This window comes from Penicillium griseofulvum (genome assembly GCF_001561935.1).
Source record: "Penicillium griseofulvum strain PG3 chromosome Unknown contig_11, whole genome shotgun sequence".
In the NCBI taxonomy this organism is placed as follows: Eukaryota; Fungi; Ascomycota; class Eurotiomycetes; order Eurotiales; family Aspergillaceae; genus Penicillium; species Penicillium griseofulvum.
Genome location: NW_024467432.1, coordinates 351,008 through 364,074, shown reverse-complemented (window position 1 = coordinate 364,074; position 13,067 = coordinate 351,008). Strand labels below are relative to the sequence as shown.

General features: G+C 48.4%; 7 protein-coding genes across 7 annotated transcripts; 3 read left to right on the top strand and 4 right to left on the bottom strand.

Annotated features, from left to right (window-relative positions):
• Position 1: 1 nt before the first annotated feature.
• Positions 2-1,894, bottom strand: PGRI_086560 (translation termination factor eRF1; the record flags this gene model as incomplete). The annotated part of the gene is made up of 6 exons (XM_040796370.1): positions 2-147; positions 203-352; positions 429-1,185; positions 1,240-1,611; positions 1,671-1,720; positions 1,774-1,894. The coding sequence occupies 6 exons, from the start codon at positions 1,892-1,894 to the stop codon at positions 2-4; spliced, it is 1,596 nt and encodes a 531-aa protein (XP_040650908.1).
• A 950-nt stretch (positions 1,895-2,844) lies between these two features.
• Positions 2,845-4,981, top strand: PGRI_086550 (putative transporter; the record flags this gene model as incomplete). The annotated part of the gene is made up of 6 exons (XM_040796369.1): positions 2,845-2,990; positions 3,042-4,012; positions 4,063-4,191; positions 4,243-4,340; positions 4,395-4,561; positions 4,612-4,981. The coding sequence occupies 6 exons, from the start codon at positions 2,845-2,847 to the stop codon at positions 4,979-4,981; spliced, it is 1,881 nt and encodes a 626-aa protein (XP_040650907.1).
• Positions 4,982-5,039: 58 nt separating this feature from the next.
• PGRI_086540 (25S rRNA (adenine2142-N1)-methyltransferase) lies at positions 5,040-5,888 on the bottom strand (the record flags this gene model as incomplete). Its single annotated transcript, XM_040796368.1, has 1 exon — positions 5,040-5,888. One exon carries the CDS (start codon positions 5,886-5,888, stop codon positions 5,040-5,042), a length of 849 nt encoding a protein of 282 aa, XP_040650906.1.
• Positions 5,889-6,252: 364 nt separating this feature from the next.
• On the top strand, positions 6,253-7,150 carry PGRI_086530 (60S ribosomal protein uL23; the record flags this gene model as incomplete). The annotated part of the gene is made up of 4 exons (XM_040796367.1): positions 6,253-6,277; positions 6,598-6,647; positions 6,720-7,006; positions 7,063-7,150. The coding sequence occupies 4 exons, from the start codon at positions 6,253-6,255 to the stop codon at positions 7,148-7,150; spliced, it is 450 nt and encodes a 149-aa protein (XP_040650905.1).
• A 768-nt stretch (positions 7,151-7,918) lies between these two features.
• On the bottom strand, positions 7,919-8,317 carry PGRI_086520 (Tim10/DDP family zinc finger protein; the record flags this gene model as incomplete). Its single annotated transcript, XM_040796366.1, has 2 exons — positions 7,919-8,094; positions 8,218-8,317. 2 exons carry the CDS (start codon positions 8,315-8,317, stop codon positions 7,919-7,921), a joined length of 276 nt encoding a protein of 91 aa, XP_040650904.1.
• A 279-nt stretch (positions 8,318-8,596) lies between these two features.
• Positions 8,597-9,162, top strand: PGRI_086510 (BUD31 family protein; the record flags this gene model as incomplete). The annotated part of the gene is made up of 3 exons (XM_040796365.1): positions 8,597-8,768; positions 8,830-8,960; positions 9,019-9,162. 3 exons carry the CDS (start codon positions 8,597-8,599, stop codon positions 9,160-9,162), a joined length of 447 nt encoding a protein of 148 aa, XP_040650903.1.
• Positions 9,163-9,839: 677 nt separating this feature from the next.
• Positions 9,840-11,699, bottom strand: PGRI_086500 (forkhead box transcription factor; the record flags this gene model as incomplete). The annotated part of the gene is made up of 1 exon (XM_040796364.1): positions 9,840-11,699. The coding sequence occupies one exon, from the start codon at positions 11,697-11,699 to the stop codon at positions 9,840-9,842; it is 1,860 nt and encodes a 619-aa protein (XP_040650902.1).
• Between the last annotated feature and the right edge of the window lie 1,368 nt (positions 11,700-13,067).

Genomic DNA, 13,067 nt, shown 5'->3' with positions numbered 1-13,067 from the left:
CTTACATAGAGTAAGCAGTGCAAGCAGCGGTGGATGACCAAATGTTGAAGCTAACCGCACCCAACCTTTCAAATTGCAATTTAAACCTCATCTTCATCTCAGACACTGAGGTGACCTCAGTGTGCGTATCTTGGAGCTTGGACGACACTGTACTCAAAACATTAGAGCCAACCCGGAGTAATAGTCTAGTTAGATGTCTCACCTCTGAGCAGCTTCACGGGGCTTGGACCAGGCCTGTTTTGGTTATCCTTCACGGATGCCTTGGTTCCATCGCGGGAGCCGCCTGCATGATCCACGGGGCGAGCCGTCAAAAGACTCGTCGTGGGAGCTTCTGGCCGTTCATCCTCGCTCTCTGCGAGGGGGCAATACCGTCAATCTGCAGAGAAGTTAATATCAACATAAGACACGAAAAAAGGGGGGGAACATACCGTCATAGAACTCGTCATCATCGCTGTGATCGGCAAGCTGTTCAAAGTTGACCTTGTATCGGAGAATAGCACCGATACCACCGAATCCCTTGACGAACTGGTTTCCTTCGCCGGATCGGTCAGACACGAACTCCAGATTGGCACCGAAGTCCTTGTAGGCCTCGGCGAGCCATTCGAGGAAAGAGCCTGACTCGATGACTTCCATGTCCAATCCGGTTTCCTTGTCCACGAAGAGGTCCTTGTTGGCTTCCTGGATCTTGTTCGTGTGGATAATCACCTGAGCGCCTTCCGCGGTCTTCATAACCCAGCGAGTGATCTCCAAGTTTTCGTGGACAATCAAGATTTCAGCAGCACCAAGTTCCATTGCCTTCAGGGTGTCATCAATACCGTAGCAGACCTTGCCGGTATCTTGGCTGATCTCCTGGAAGTACTGGGCAATAAGCTTCTTCTCCTGAACGAACTTGACGTTGCTCAGGGTCTCGCCAGCCAATTCAATGGCCTGGTTGAAACCGTTCTCGCCACCGTAGGAAACATCGACAACCTTGATAACCTTGGATTGCAAACGACCATCGAACAGATCGGACTGGTTCAGATCGTTCTTGAAATCGGCGGAACCAGCCAACACAATACCGGCGACGTTGGGCTTGTCGTTGGTGATGTAGTTTTGAACAGCCAATTCGGCGATCTTGCGCACGTAGTTGTGGCGCTTTTCCTCACGAAGACGTGAGAAACGCAGAGCGGATTGACCACCACGTCCCTATATGGATCAGTATGGACGAACATCATACACAATCAGTCAGGGGCCACTCACGTGCTTCTTGGGCAGATCAACGGTAAGACGCTGAAGGATCTCACGAGTGTTACCACTGAGAGTACCAAACAGAGTACCGTTACCATCCATGACAATGAAACCAAACTTCTGATCAGCCTCCAAAAGCTCACTCAATGCTTCGGTGTGGAACTTGTTGTCACAAAGGTAGAGGGAGGTGTTAATAGGCTTGAAAGGTTCGAAGTCGATGTTAATCTTGCGCTCCTTTCCCTCGGAGGTGATAATTTCACCACAGTACACAACCAGTCCATTAGGAGGGACCTTGTTATAGAGCTTCAGACGCTGCTGAGTAGAGGTAATGGCTGACAGGACGGAGAGTCGATTCACTCGAGACTTAATGTTGGAGGCGGTACCCTAGTGTGCAATTAGCCGGCGTTCGGCGCAGACAGATCGAAGGTATATGATTCACGTACATACTCTTCAGCCAACATCTTGGCTGCTCTGCTAATTTGATCCTTGGGGGCTAAATTGGTGTTAGCGAGTGACCATAAGTGGCGGGGGGCAATGGCAGCGCACGAATAATGAGCGAAATCATGGAAGTTCCATTTCCACGAGCGGATTCAAGACGCTTGATCAGCTTCTTGACCTTCCAGATCTCGATATTCTTCTCAGCTTCGTTCGGCGGAGGGGCGCTCATCTTGACGAGGCGACAGTGATCAGGGGGAGGAGAATATCGGAGGCCCTGCGGACGCCTGAAGACTCGGTCAGTAATGGGGGCGGGAGTCGGCGAACAAAGATTTAGTCTTGCCTGTTTTACACCTGATAAAAGTTAGTAAGTGTGAAAAAGTAGTGCATAAATAACTGGTAATTTTTTTTCCTTTCCAATACTTCATAGATTCAGAGTACATACCTTAACTGAATATGACGTTCTAAAGCGACAGCAAATTTCCTCGTGGGGTTGGACATAAGTTTGTTCGAGGGGTCGGCTGCCACGCTGAGGTAAGCCAGGGCTACCCGTGACGTATCTGGTACTAGCCGGGTTATGGCCCAACAACTGGGTGCTCAGGTACCGGTACATAGGCTCTTTTTTCTATAGTTGCCCCCCTGTTTATGTACTATATACCCCATATACTCCATGTAAGTGTCCTCAGCATATTAATAGGCCCGAGTAGACCAATTCTGCACTTTGCATATTATGCAAAATATGTCTAATATATATCTCATGTATTCAGTACCGGGTTGTTTCAAAAACACAACTCAGATCCTCATTGGTCTAGAAAGTAACATCCTTGCATGACATATATAACCTTGGAAAGAATAGGAGAAATGAGATATCCTATATCAGGTCTATTAATTTATAAATGTCCTTAGACAATACCTACAACTACATTCAATTAGTCACAAAAGAAATCTCTAGCTTATCAAATTTCTGTGATCCGCACCCCACACTAGCGGAAGCTCATTTTGACGCTAAGCTCTTTTTAACATCGCAGGCTTGTCTCGCCTCTAAGACTCTTATCTGTCGCGAGCTATCTCCATGTGATAAGTGAGGGGAGTTTTTCCTTTTAGTCTTGACTTCCCTTCCTTCACTTCGCGCCAACCTGGAAACCTCATAGGGTCGCTACTATCGTGTGGTAACGGGAAAATATGTCAACAGCTAGAAGAACAGATGAAGGTCACGACGAACCGGTCGATGGCTCGTCGAGGATACCAGCTGCAACACCAAGCTCCTATGATCATGGCATAGATCGCGGGAGTCCGATCGCCGAGTCAGAGTTCGGAGGTAGACAGAGGTATGTGCACTTCCGCTGTTTACAAAAACCAGATTAGCTAACTATGCGCAGGTCGCCGTCGTACTCAATTCGAATCCGCCAAGCCGGGGGTCCAAACAGTATAGACAACTTCGCACGGTCATGGCAGAGAGCCGCGGCCTTCCCAGAAGTCATACCACGCCGGTCGTCGTTTATCTCCACGTACTCGGACGATGAATTCGGCATTGCCACCGGCCAAGAATATGGGTCAAGAAGTTCTCCATCCTGGGGTCAGCACTCGGATGTGGACCGGCCTCTGCTTCGGGGGGACTCGGACTCGGACCAGGATGATGAGGGTGCACAAGCGCCTGAGTCTTCCAAGAGGGCATTACCTAGTACTGGGCTGCTTGCTTCATCGTTTGATAGAAGTTTTGCGGCCTCGTATGGCACCGTCTCCTCACGGATGAGCGCGTCGACACGGAGGAATGCGATTCAATTCCACCGAGAGCTCCATCCCCAAGCGCATGTGGATGGTTCTGGAGATTTGGACCGAGGCCCATTGCTTGTCAAGCATGTCCAACACGAAGATGGGACCCAGGAGGATATTATCGTCGGGCAATCAACTGTTCCCCAGACTATCTTCAACTCAGTTAATGTGCTAATCGGTATCGGTCTGCTGAGTCTTCCATTGGCGATGAAGCATGCCGGGTGGATTTTGGGATTGAGTTTCCTTGTCTTCTCGGCAGTTGCTACGTCCTATACAGCCAAGATTCTGGCAAAATGTCTGGATGTCGACCAGAGCGTTCTCACGTATGCTGATCTGGCTTATATCAGTTTCGGGCAACATGCCCGTTTGGTAACCAGTTTTCTGTTCTGCTTGGAACTTCTAGGAGCGTGCGTGGCGCTGGTTGTGCTTTTCGCAGACAGTTTATATGCCCTGGTACCAGGGCTGAGCATCCTCCAATGGAAGATCGTCTGTGGAGTTGTGCTTGTACCGCTCAACTTCCTGCCCCTACGATTCCTGAGTATTACCAGCATATTGGGTATAATTTCGTGCACATCAAGTGAGTTTTCTTCCGAGCTGAAGTTGACAGATGGAACTGACATTCGCAAGTCGTGGCACTCATTTGCATCGATGGCCTTATCAAGCCAGATGCACCCGGCTCATTGCGGCAGCCATCTAATACATTCCTCTTCCCCGAGAATTGGGCTACGCTCCCTCTGAGTTTTGGTCTAATTATGTGTGAGTAAACGGCCAAAACCAATTGTGATCATAAAGCTAACTGTTGAAAAGCACCATGGGGTGGCCACGGTGTCTTCCCTAACATTTACAGAGATATGAGGCACCCTCAGAAATACGGGAAGAGTCTTTCAGTGACCTATATTTTCACAGTAAGAACTTGTGTGGAGTGACTAGGATAAAGTTCAATTCTAACGAGTTGACAGTTTGCTTTGGACTGCTCAATGGCGATCATTGGTTGGCTCATGTTTGGCGATATTGTCCGCGACGAAATCACTGCGAACATTCTCACCATCACTGACTACCCGCAGTCCATATCCGTCTGCATTGTAGTCTTCATTGCAATCATCCCGCTCACGAAAGTGCCACTGAAGTGAGTCCAATGCCTTCATGTATTCTCGGACACTGCTGACAATAAAACAGTGCCCGCCCTCTTGTGGCCACATTTGAAGTTCTTTGTGGACTGGGAGGCAGCCATGTGCCTCCTGAAAATGGCCCGGATACACTACAAACAATCGCACGGGCAATGGTCCGCATTTTTGTAGTGGCCGTGATTGTTACTTTGGCGGTTATCTTCCCGGCTTTCGACCGTATCATGGCTTTCCTGGGATCGTTCTTGTGCTTCACGATCTGTATCATCTTCCCTCTTGCATTTTATCTCAAGATCTTTGGAAAGGAGATCAGTCGAGGCGAGTACATCCTGGATTGGATTCTGCTCATCTTCTCCTCGATACTGGCAGCTGTGGGGACCATCTGGGCCTTCTTGCCACAAGACATGCTCTCTGCAAACTAGTTTCCGCCTGCAGCATTGTACATGGAGTATAATAGCATTTTGCTTTGCATGCAAATAATCACTTGTTGAGAATGACGGCGAAATTGTTTCTTGTTCTGCCTGATCTCAACTCTTCCTTCTTGAAAGCCTTGGGTGCGTAGGTGCCATTGTGTTCCCATAGATGAAAAACAAGTTTTGAAGTCCGCTTGCTTTGTGTTAGACGGAAGCCCAGACAAGCCATGATTTCCCCTAGTCTTTCCTCGTTGAGGTAACGCGAGTTGTCAACGCATGCGATAGGCAATACTAGAAAGAGACTAGGAACGAGTTCAATAGGGCATTTCGACGTCAGGAACTTGACACAACGCTTGAGCATTTCACCACGTCCCGTAGCATCAGGAACATAGTTGAGCACTAATGACAGGCTGATCATGTTGAATCGTTCATCATCACTAGAGGGCAAAGGCCGTTCCATAAAATCTTGCTTGAGGATCCCCGGTTCTTGGGAATTCAAGTCAATCCGGGTGACGTCCAAGGCCGGGTTCGTAGAGCAAGCATTTTTCGTGCTCAAAGCTCCAACTTCAAGGACCCGAATCTTTGGAATAGTGTTGTTCCATTGCTTCAGTTGCGGCTTGATCCAATCGATGAGGACTTTGCTGGAATCCCCACCGCGGTCCATGGACTGGCCTAGTTTACTGGCGATTTGATAGCTTTCGAGACCGCCATTGGCTTTGATTTGAGCGTCAATGGTGCTGACTCGGGCTTCGTCCCCGGCAGCTAGAGCTTGGGCCCGGACTTTGAGAAGTCGATGATGGGTCCGAATCAAAGTACGGGTAGCTTTAGCTGAAAGAGCAGCATCCTTGGATTTGACAATTGGAGGCCGGCTATGCGACAATAACATCGGCCTCTTGGATCGTTTCTGGGGAGCCATGTCTTAATGATTGCAATGAATCAAAAGATTAGAATGATAGATTCGGTTATCAAGAATACGTTGTATCTTCGGATCTCCTTGAACGAATATACAAAAGGGAGAGGAGGTCACTGGCAAGCAAAAGAAAAGCTGATCAAGGAAAATGAAAAGAGAGCCAAATACGATGTCGATTCTGATTGGACGTTAAAGTGACCATACCGTATCACTGTGTACTGAAAAATACCAAGAATACCACTGACCCAGAGGACTTGAAGTCACCTGACCCACACACAGCACTAGGGTTTTCGCTAAGCGAAGACCACTCCAAATCCGCTCGACTTTTGACACTGCGATAATCCATCATCGACAGCGACCGACGACAGCCATGGCCCCCTCCGACAACAAGACCGGTATGTTCAAATAATCATACGCTCTTCCAATTACGACCGCCGCCCTGCCAATTGTGAATTCGTCGTGTGGACGTGGAGGAAGATATTCAGGATCAAAAAATTTCGATATTTGGAGATCAAGTCGCAAAGAGCCGGATACATCAGGTTATATCGCAGCACCCATCTGCATCGCCATATGCTTACCGATCTCAAATCTGCGCCTCCGATTCAGAATACTTGACCTACCACATTCACATCTGCAAATTCACAATTGGCAATCGACCGTCGAACTTTTTGGATTTTTTTTCTAGTTCGCTAGGCTAACGATATTTTCTCTACAGGCAAGAACAAGGCCAACGCCGCCGCCAAGGCGGTTGCCAAGGGCGCTTCGGTACGTAGCAAAAGATGAAGCAGACCAAAGAAACCCTTTTGGAGCCTATCGCTAACGCGGTTGTGGCAACAGCTTCACAAGTCCCGCAAGGTCCGCACCTCGGCCACCTTCCACCGCCCCAAGACCCTCCAGCTGTCGCGGTCCCCCAAGTACCCCCGCGTGTCCGTCAACCACGGCCCCGCTCTGGACTTCAACAAGATTGTTCTGTACCCCCTGAACACTGAGAGCGCCATGAAGAAGATCGAGGAGAACAACACCCTCGTCTTCATCGTCAACGTCAAGTCCAACAAGCGCCAGATCAAGCAGGCTCTCAAGAAGCTGTACGATGTTGACACCGTCAAGATCAACACTCTTATCCGGTATGTTTTACTTTTGGTGAATATAGGTGGATTGGAAGCTAACATTTACTCTCTAGCCCTGACGGAACCAAGAAGGCTTTCGCCCGTCTTACCCCCGATGTCGATGCTCTTGACATTGCTGCCACCAAGTTGGCCATTGTCTAAGCGGGGAATGCTTGAAAAGGGATTTCTTAGGGTTTTGGCGAACTTTGTTTTACACTGCGGTGATGCTAAAATACCAGCCGGGCTGAATGATCAAAAAGAACATAACTTGTGAAAGTGAAATGCACGATTCCAGAAGAATCGTTGGACTTGTCGGTCCTGTAATGGCTAAGACATGTTCCAGATCGCGTAGTGTGCTGTATTGTACTCCGTAGATTTCTCTATGTAGTTTCTATAGTTTATCACAGATATTGTAAATGGCTGAATGGCTGGTTATCTAGTGCACTGAGACAATAGCCAGCATTGCAGTTATACACCTGGTTTCTACAGGGCCAGACTTTTGCAATTACCCCAGTTCAGTATGTATTCCTACTTATTCATACCTATGTAGTCCGAATGTAAAAGCGCTCCAACCTACATACCCTCGATATTGCATCTTCTCACCACTTTTTTAGAAAATGGTAGCATCATAAGGATAAGGATATGAACCACTTTTTCTACAAACATCCCCACAAGTCCAGCATATATTGTACAAGACAACATGTTTCATAAATTGACACTCTAGTATACAAGTGATGGTTCCATCCGTCTATCCATCCATAAACCCCAAAATAAAACCGTCCAACCGCCATCCAAGGAGCAAAAGTAGAGCATAGCTCCAACCAAAATCAGTCTTCATGAATAATTGACATATCCATAGACATGCATCACATCCAGACGGCAATCAGAAGCAGTAATAGCAGAAACTGAGAACAAAAGACAGATAAACGCTTAGTGGCCGGGACCGCCGCGCATGTTATCCAGCTTAGACAGGATGGCCAGACTGGTATCCATCCATCGGTCAACGCAGTTCTGTGCGCATGACTCCTCAGACTTATCAAGGGTGCCGGAGGTGATCTTGCTGGTGACGCACTTTTCCCAGCACACCTCGTTCAGGTGGTGGACGGCTAGAAGGGATTGATGTTAGTTATTGACTGATTCCAGAGGTGATGACATCAAGTGCTAGGATCATAATCAAGATATTATAGATCATGAAGTATAATATATCCGATAGAAAGATGGATACTTACTCTGCTGAATGTTGGACTTCTGAGCCTCGTTGGTCAGGACCTGGTTGAGCTCCTTCTTATCGCTCTCGGAGAGCTTGGTGAGATCGAGCTGTTGTTCCATAATGGCGGTATGAGAGATTCAAGTAGCGATTGAGGTAAAATGGGAGGAGACTGAGATAGCAGCAAGGCAATGCAGGGTAGCTGGAGGAAGACCGCAATTCAAAATCAAAGGCGGTGGATAACGGCACAAAAATGACGCGCAGTTTTCCCTATCGATAGCAACTTGCATCCTTCGTTTCTCATTTAACATCGAGAGAAAACACAGTCTGTCTGATCGGACACGATCGCTTTGAATATCATATCACATCTATCTCGTCATCCTTGTTCATAACATATCGCCATGCCTCCCATCCGCACTTCCCGAAATCGCAAACCGCCTCCGGCCGGATTCGACGATCTCGAGGATACCCTGTTGGAATTCAGCAACAAAATGAAGGATGCGGAAAATGCCTCTCATGAAGGAAAGAAGAAGCATGAAGTTCTCTGGCCCATATTCCAGATCAGTCATCAACGTACGAATTCCTTCTCCCCATCGAGAAATACGGGTTCACTGACTTTTGCCCCTCTTATTAGGCTCACGATACATCTACGAACTCTACTACGAGAAAGAAGCGATCTCGAAGGAGTTATATGATTTCCTGCTCAAGAATAAGTATGCTGATGCCAACTTGATCGCCAAGTGGAAGAAGCAAGGCTATGAAAAGGTTAGTTCTGCCCTTTCGAGCACTTCTATTCAGAATGTAAACTAACTGATCTCCCTAGTTGTGCTGCCTGCGCTGTGTCCAAACGAAAGAGACAAATTTCAATTCTACGTGTATCTGCCGAGTGCCCAAGGCGCAGCTCAAGGAGGACCAGACGATTCAGTGTGTCAGCTGTGGCTGCAACGGCTGTGGAAGTAGCGACTAAAATAGAGGCTGAGGTTTGATGACTGGGAGAGTTTCAATTTGGCCGGGGAGAGAGTTGTGGATTGGGGTCAGCCACACACATCCACCGGGCATCGGATAGGGCGTTTCGGTACTATGCATTTCTGTGTTTTATGACATTTTTTTTTCTTACTCTATTAGATCCATTCATTGGGTCAATCAGATACCCTTCAAAGCTTGAATGGCTCATGGAACAGTTTTGATAATCGGACAATGACTTTCAATTGCTAACTACATACATTAATCAAATAACGCCTTCAATGTGTGTTCCAGTAGTTTCCCATAAAGATAGCCCCCAACCCCGATATCCAAATCATAAAAACCATCGCTTGCATGTACATCTTAGCATCGTCATTAATATCATAACCAGGCCATCCTGGGCTCAGTGGAGGAAATATCAGAACCGGCTCCATCAGCGCAGCCCAAAAACTCCCAAAGAAAAACACCGCCCACAAGACCTTGGAAACATCACTGAGAACTCCAGTACAATCCAAAAAACAAGAAACAAAGCTTGTGGGGGGACAAAAGCAGGGAGGGCAATAGGGGGATAGTAGGGAGAATAAAGCAGGAATAAACGACAAAAACCGAATCGAACAAGGTGGGTCTCCCAGAGATCCCACCTAGAAACAAAAAAAAAACAAGTCGTGAATTGAGAGTGTCTTAAAACAATGTCGTATTGCTGCGGTGGCCAATTTGTGGTCGATGAAGTGCCCTGGGTTTCAGAGTTTCATCCTTGCTCACGCCTCCAATCTTTTGGAAGCCTTGCAAGAGATCAACACCATCGACTTCACTTGGACTGTCATTGCTTTCATCAAATAGATGGAATGAGAAGAAATCTTCTTGGCCAGCATCTCCGAAGCGATTTATGTCAGGGAGCTTGGACGGCGACTCAGGGAACATTGTGGACTTGGAGCGGGACAATGAGGGCATACCCAGGCGGGTATTGATGTTTACTGACGTGACGTCTGTAAGCACAGTGTTGCCACTGCCAGTGCGCGAACGCTTCGCTGAACGCTTCTCGGGAGATCCATAGGATACCTGTGCTGATTCAGGGTCCGCGAAAACATCAAAGGAGGTATGGAAATGATCGTGAGGAGTGTAACTCTCTTCCTGGAGATTGAAAGCTGGGCTCCAAGGAAGAACATCCTCAGAAAGGCCTAGGTGCTTGAGGGGCGAGTTGACCATTTGCTGGATCTTTCGGCGATGGTTTCGTAGATTGGTATTGGGAGACACAGATGGTGGCGGGCGGGCAGGCTTCTTGAACTTGATGATAGGTGTCAATGGAGGCGGCTGCATGCTTACATACTGGCTGCGGAGGGGTGATGAACCAATAGGTGGGTTGGGGTTTTTGCGAGCTGGTGGTTGACCGGGGCTAACATCATGCGATGAGCTACGCATGCGCGCGATCTCTTCTTCGGCGCGGCCACGCTTGATGCGCGGAGGCTCGATATCCAGATCGGATGTCAAGATATGCCCAGCCTTGTTAGGTCTGAGGGCCGATGACTCCAAGGATGAGAAATAGCCACTGTCATTCATAGTAATCGACTTGCGTTTGCGCGGACGAGGCGCGGGGGTAGGACCAGATTGAGTGGGGGTAGGGGGAGTACCCTGGCGGGCAAATCGGGGAGGAGCGATGGGAGGGGATGATCGAATAGCCTGCGGCGGAGAGGAACGTGGCGGTGCGCGTGGCGCAGGAACCGGAACAACTTCGTCCGCATCATCTTGAAGAGCAGGATCAGACGCAGGCAATGTAGCATCCGAAGACAAGTCATTTGGAGCTGGCCGAGGAGCAGGCGCGTGATGAGGCGGCGCGTTGTAAGCCGGCTGCGGCGGTACCATCCAGGTCGTGGTGCTTGCGGTTTGCGACTGAGGAAGATCTCTCTGGGGAGCAGCAGGAAGAGGAAGGCTGGACATGGTGGCGCGGCGCACTTGTTTGTCTTTGAGGAACTGCGCCTCCATACCGGGCTCGATGGCCCAGTAGTTACCCTTGCCAGGGTCATCCTTGGGCCGCTCTTGCTTAATAAATGCCTTGTTGAGACTCAGATTGTGTCGGATGCTATTCTGCCAACCGGGGTCGCTGTTCTTGTAGTATGAGAAGGTATCAGAAATCCACTTGTAAATTTGCGCTAGCGTCAAGCGACGGTTGTTTGCGCGCAAAATTGACATTCCGATCAAGGTAGCATAGCTGTATGGAGGCTTGGTGCCATCATCCTCCACTTGCGGCATGTCGTGCGGTTCGGGTAGGTAAGCCATCGGCGCGTCGTCGCGCTTTTGTTTTTTGTTAGATCGCTCCTTGAGCGGCGCAGCCTCCATGAGTGTACGCTTCATCGGAAGTTTGGGATCATAAGATGGTTCTGGGAAATCCGCGAAACTGTCATTGGATGGTTCTTCGGGAAGGTGGGTTTCTTGTGATTCGGGATTGACGCTGGAGAAGGTGGTGAAGAGAGCAGAATGTGGCATAGAAGTTTGAGAGTAGATGGGGAATGGCGCTTTCTTGGCTGGGGAGTCGGTGGTAAACATGGGAGGAGTGGGAGCAGATATGGGAATAAAACCGAGTTTTCCGTGGCGCGAATGAGAGCCACGGGGGTGAAGTCCTTTTGTCGGCGATGGCCTGTGCGGGCCCGAAGACGGATGGGAAGACGAGTTGTGAATGGGCTGGAGTGGTAGCGGTGAGGGTTGTAGACGGGGCTGCGATCTGATGATCTCTTGGGCTGATGGGGCTAGCACTGAAGAATAGTGTGCGCCCGTAGAACGCGTTGATCCCATCACCTAAACGATAGGACACCAAGTCACAATATCACCAGTCAAGAGAGAGACCATATGACGCGTAAACAGAGATGAGGGAAGAGCGCGACTGTTGAAAACAAGGCCTCCAGCCAAGTTTGCGACACACGAGCGAGCCGTGTCTAGATGTGATGAGACTGTGCAGAGAATTCCGATTGGGCCAATCGTACTCCGTAGATTGAGAGTGAAAAGTCAACCTCAGGCCGTCATGCAGCTTAGACAAGTTGGGCCACAAGGCGCTAAGCCGTCACACCAGTTGCGCGAATCACAGATAATAGAGATGAAATTTGGGAGATAACCAAATATGGTGTATGAACTGTTGAAGCTGATGATAATAGAGAGAAGAATACAGAGAGGATAGATACGCGCGCGCGAGAGAGAGAGAGAATGGAAGGTAGCGAGTAAAACCGGGAAGAGAACCTTGGGAAGAATGGGGCTCTGTGACAAAGACGAAAAGGCCTTTGGGGGGGTTTTTTTTTTCCTTCTTTCTCTGTAAAACCTTGGAAGGTACTAAATCATTATTATAGAATTCTAGAAATGTTCAATTTCTTGAGAAGAAAGGCGGGGGGAGGAGAGAAGAGGGAGATCAATGGAGATAGTCTGATAATACTTGTAATGTATGGTAATTATATAGACGCGTCACGCGTTTTATTATGAAAGGTGGGGTATATTCAGGTGGTATTATTTGTATTATAGTTTCAACATCTCGTACTAAAGGGGGTCCCCTCCCTTGCTCACATTTTCTAGCGTCGATCTGATCCACCGAGGAGTATGTCAGGTCTCTCTGCATTATTGCCTGATGGTTTGAAAATGGCACTATTGGACATATATATATATATATATATATATAACTATATATGACATATTGGATCTATCTTTAACAGTGTGTTGTTAGTTCTGCATAGACCGAAACTATGCATACTATTCTTAAATCCCATTCGTAACCCCAATTGGCCCAGTCATCCCGGTATGCAGACGTGTCGATGTAACTGAAACGGTGATTTTTATCCCTTGTTTCTCCGCTGTCAATGGAGGATCTCCCTCACGCCCTTGACTAGTGGCAAATGGCTCTCGGGTGCTTCGAGGGCCAATCGACTTTCCAGT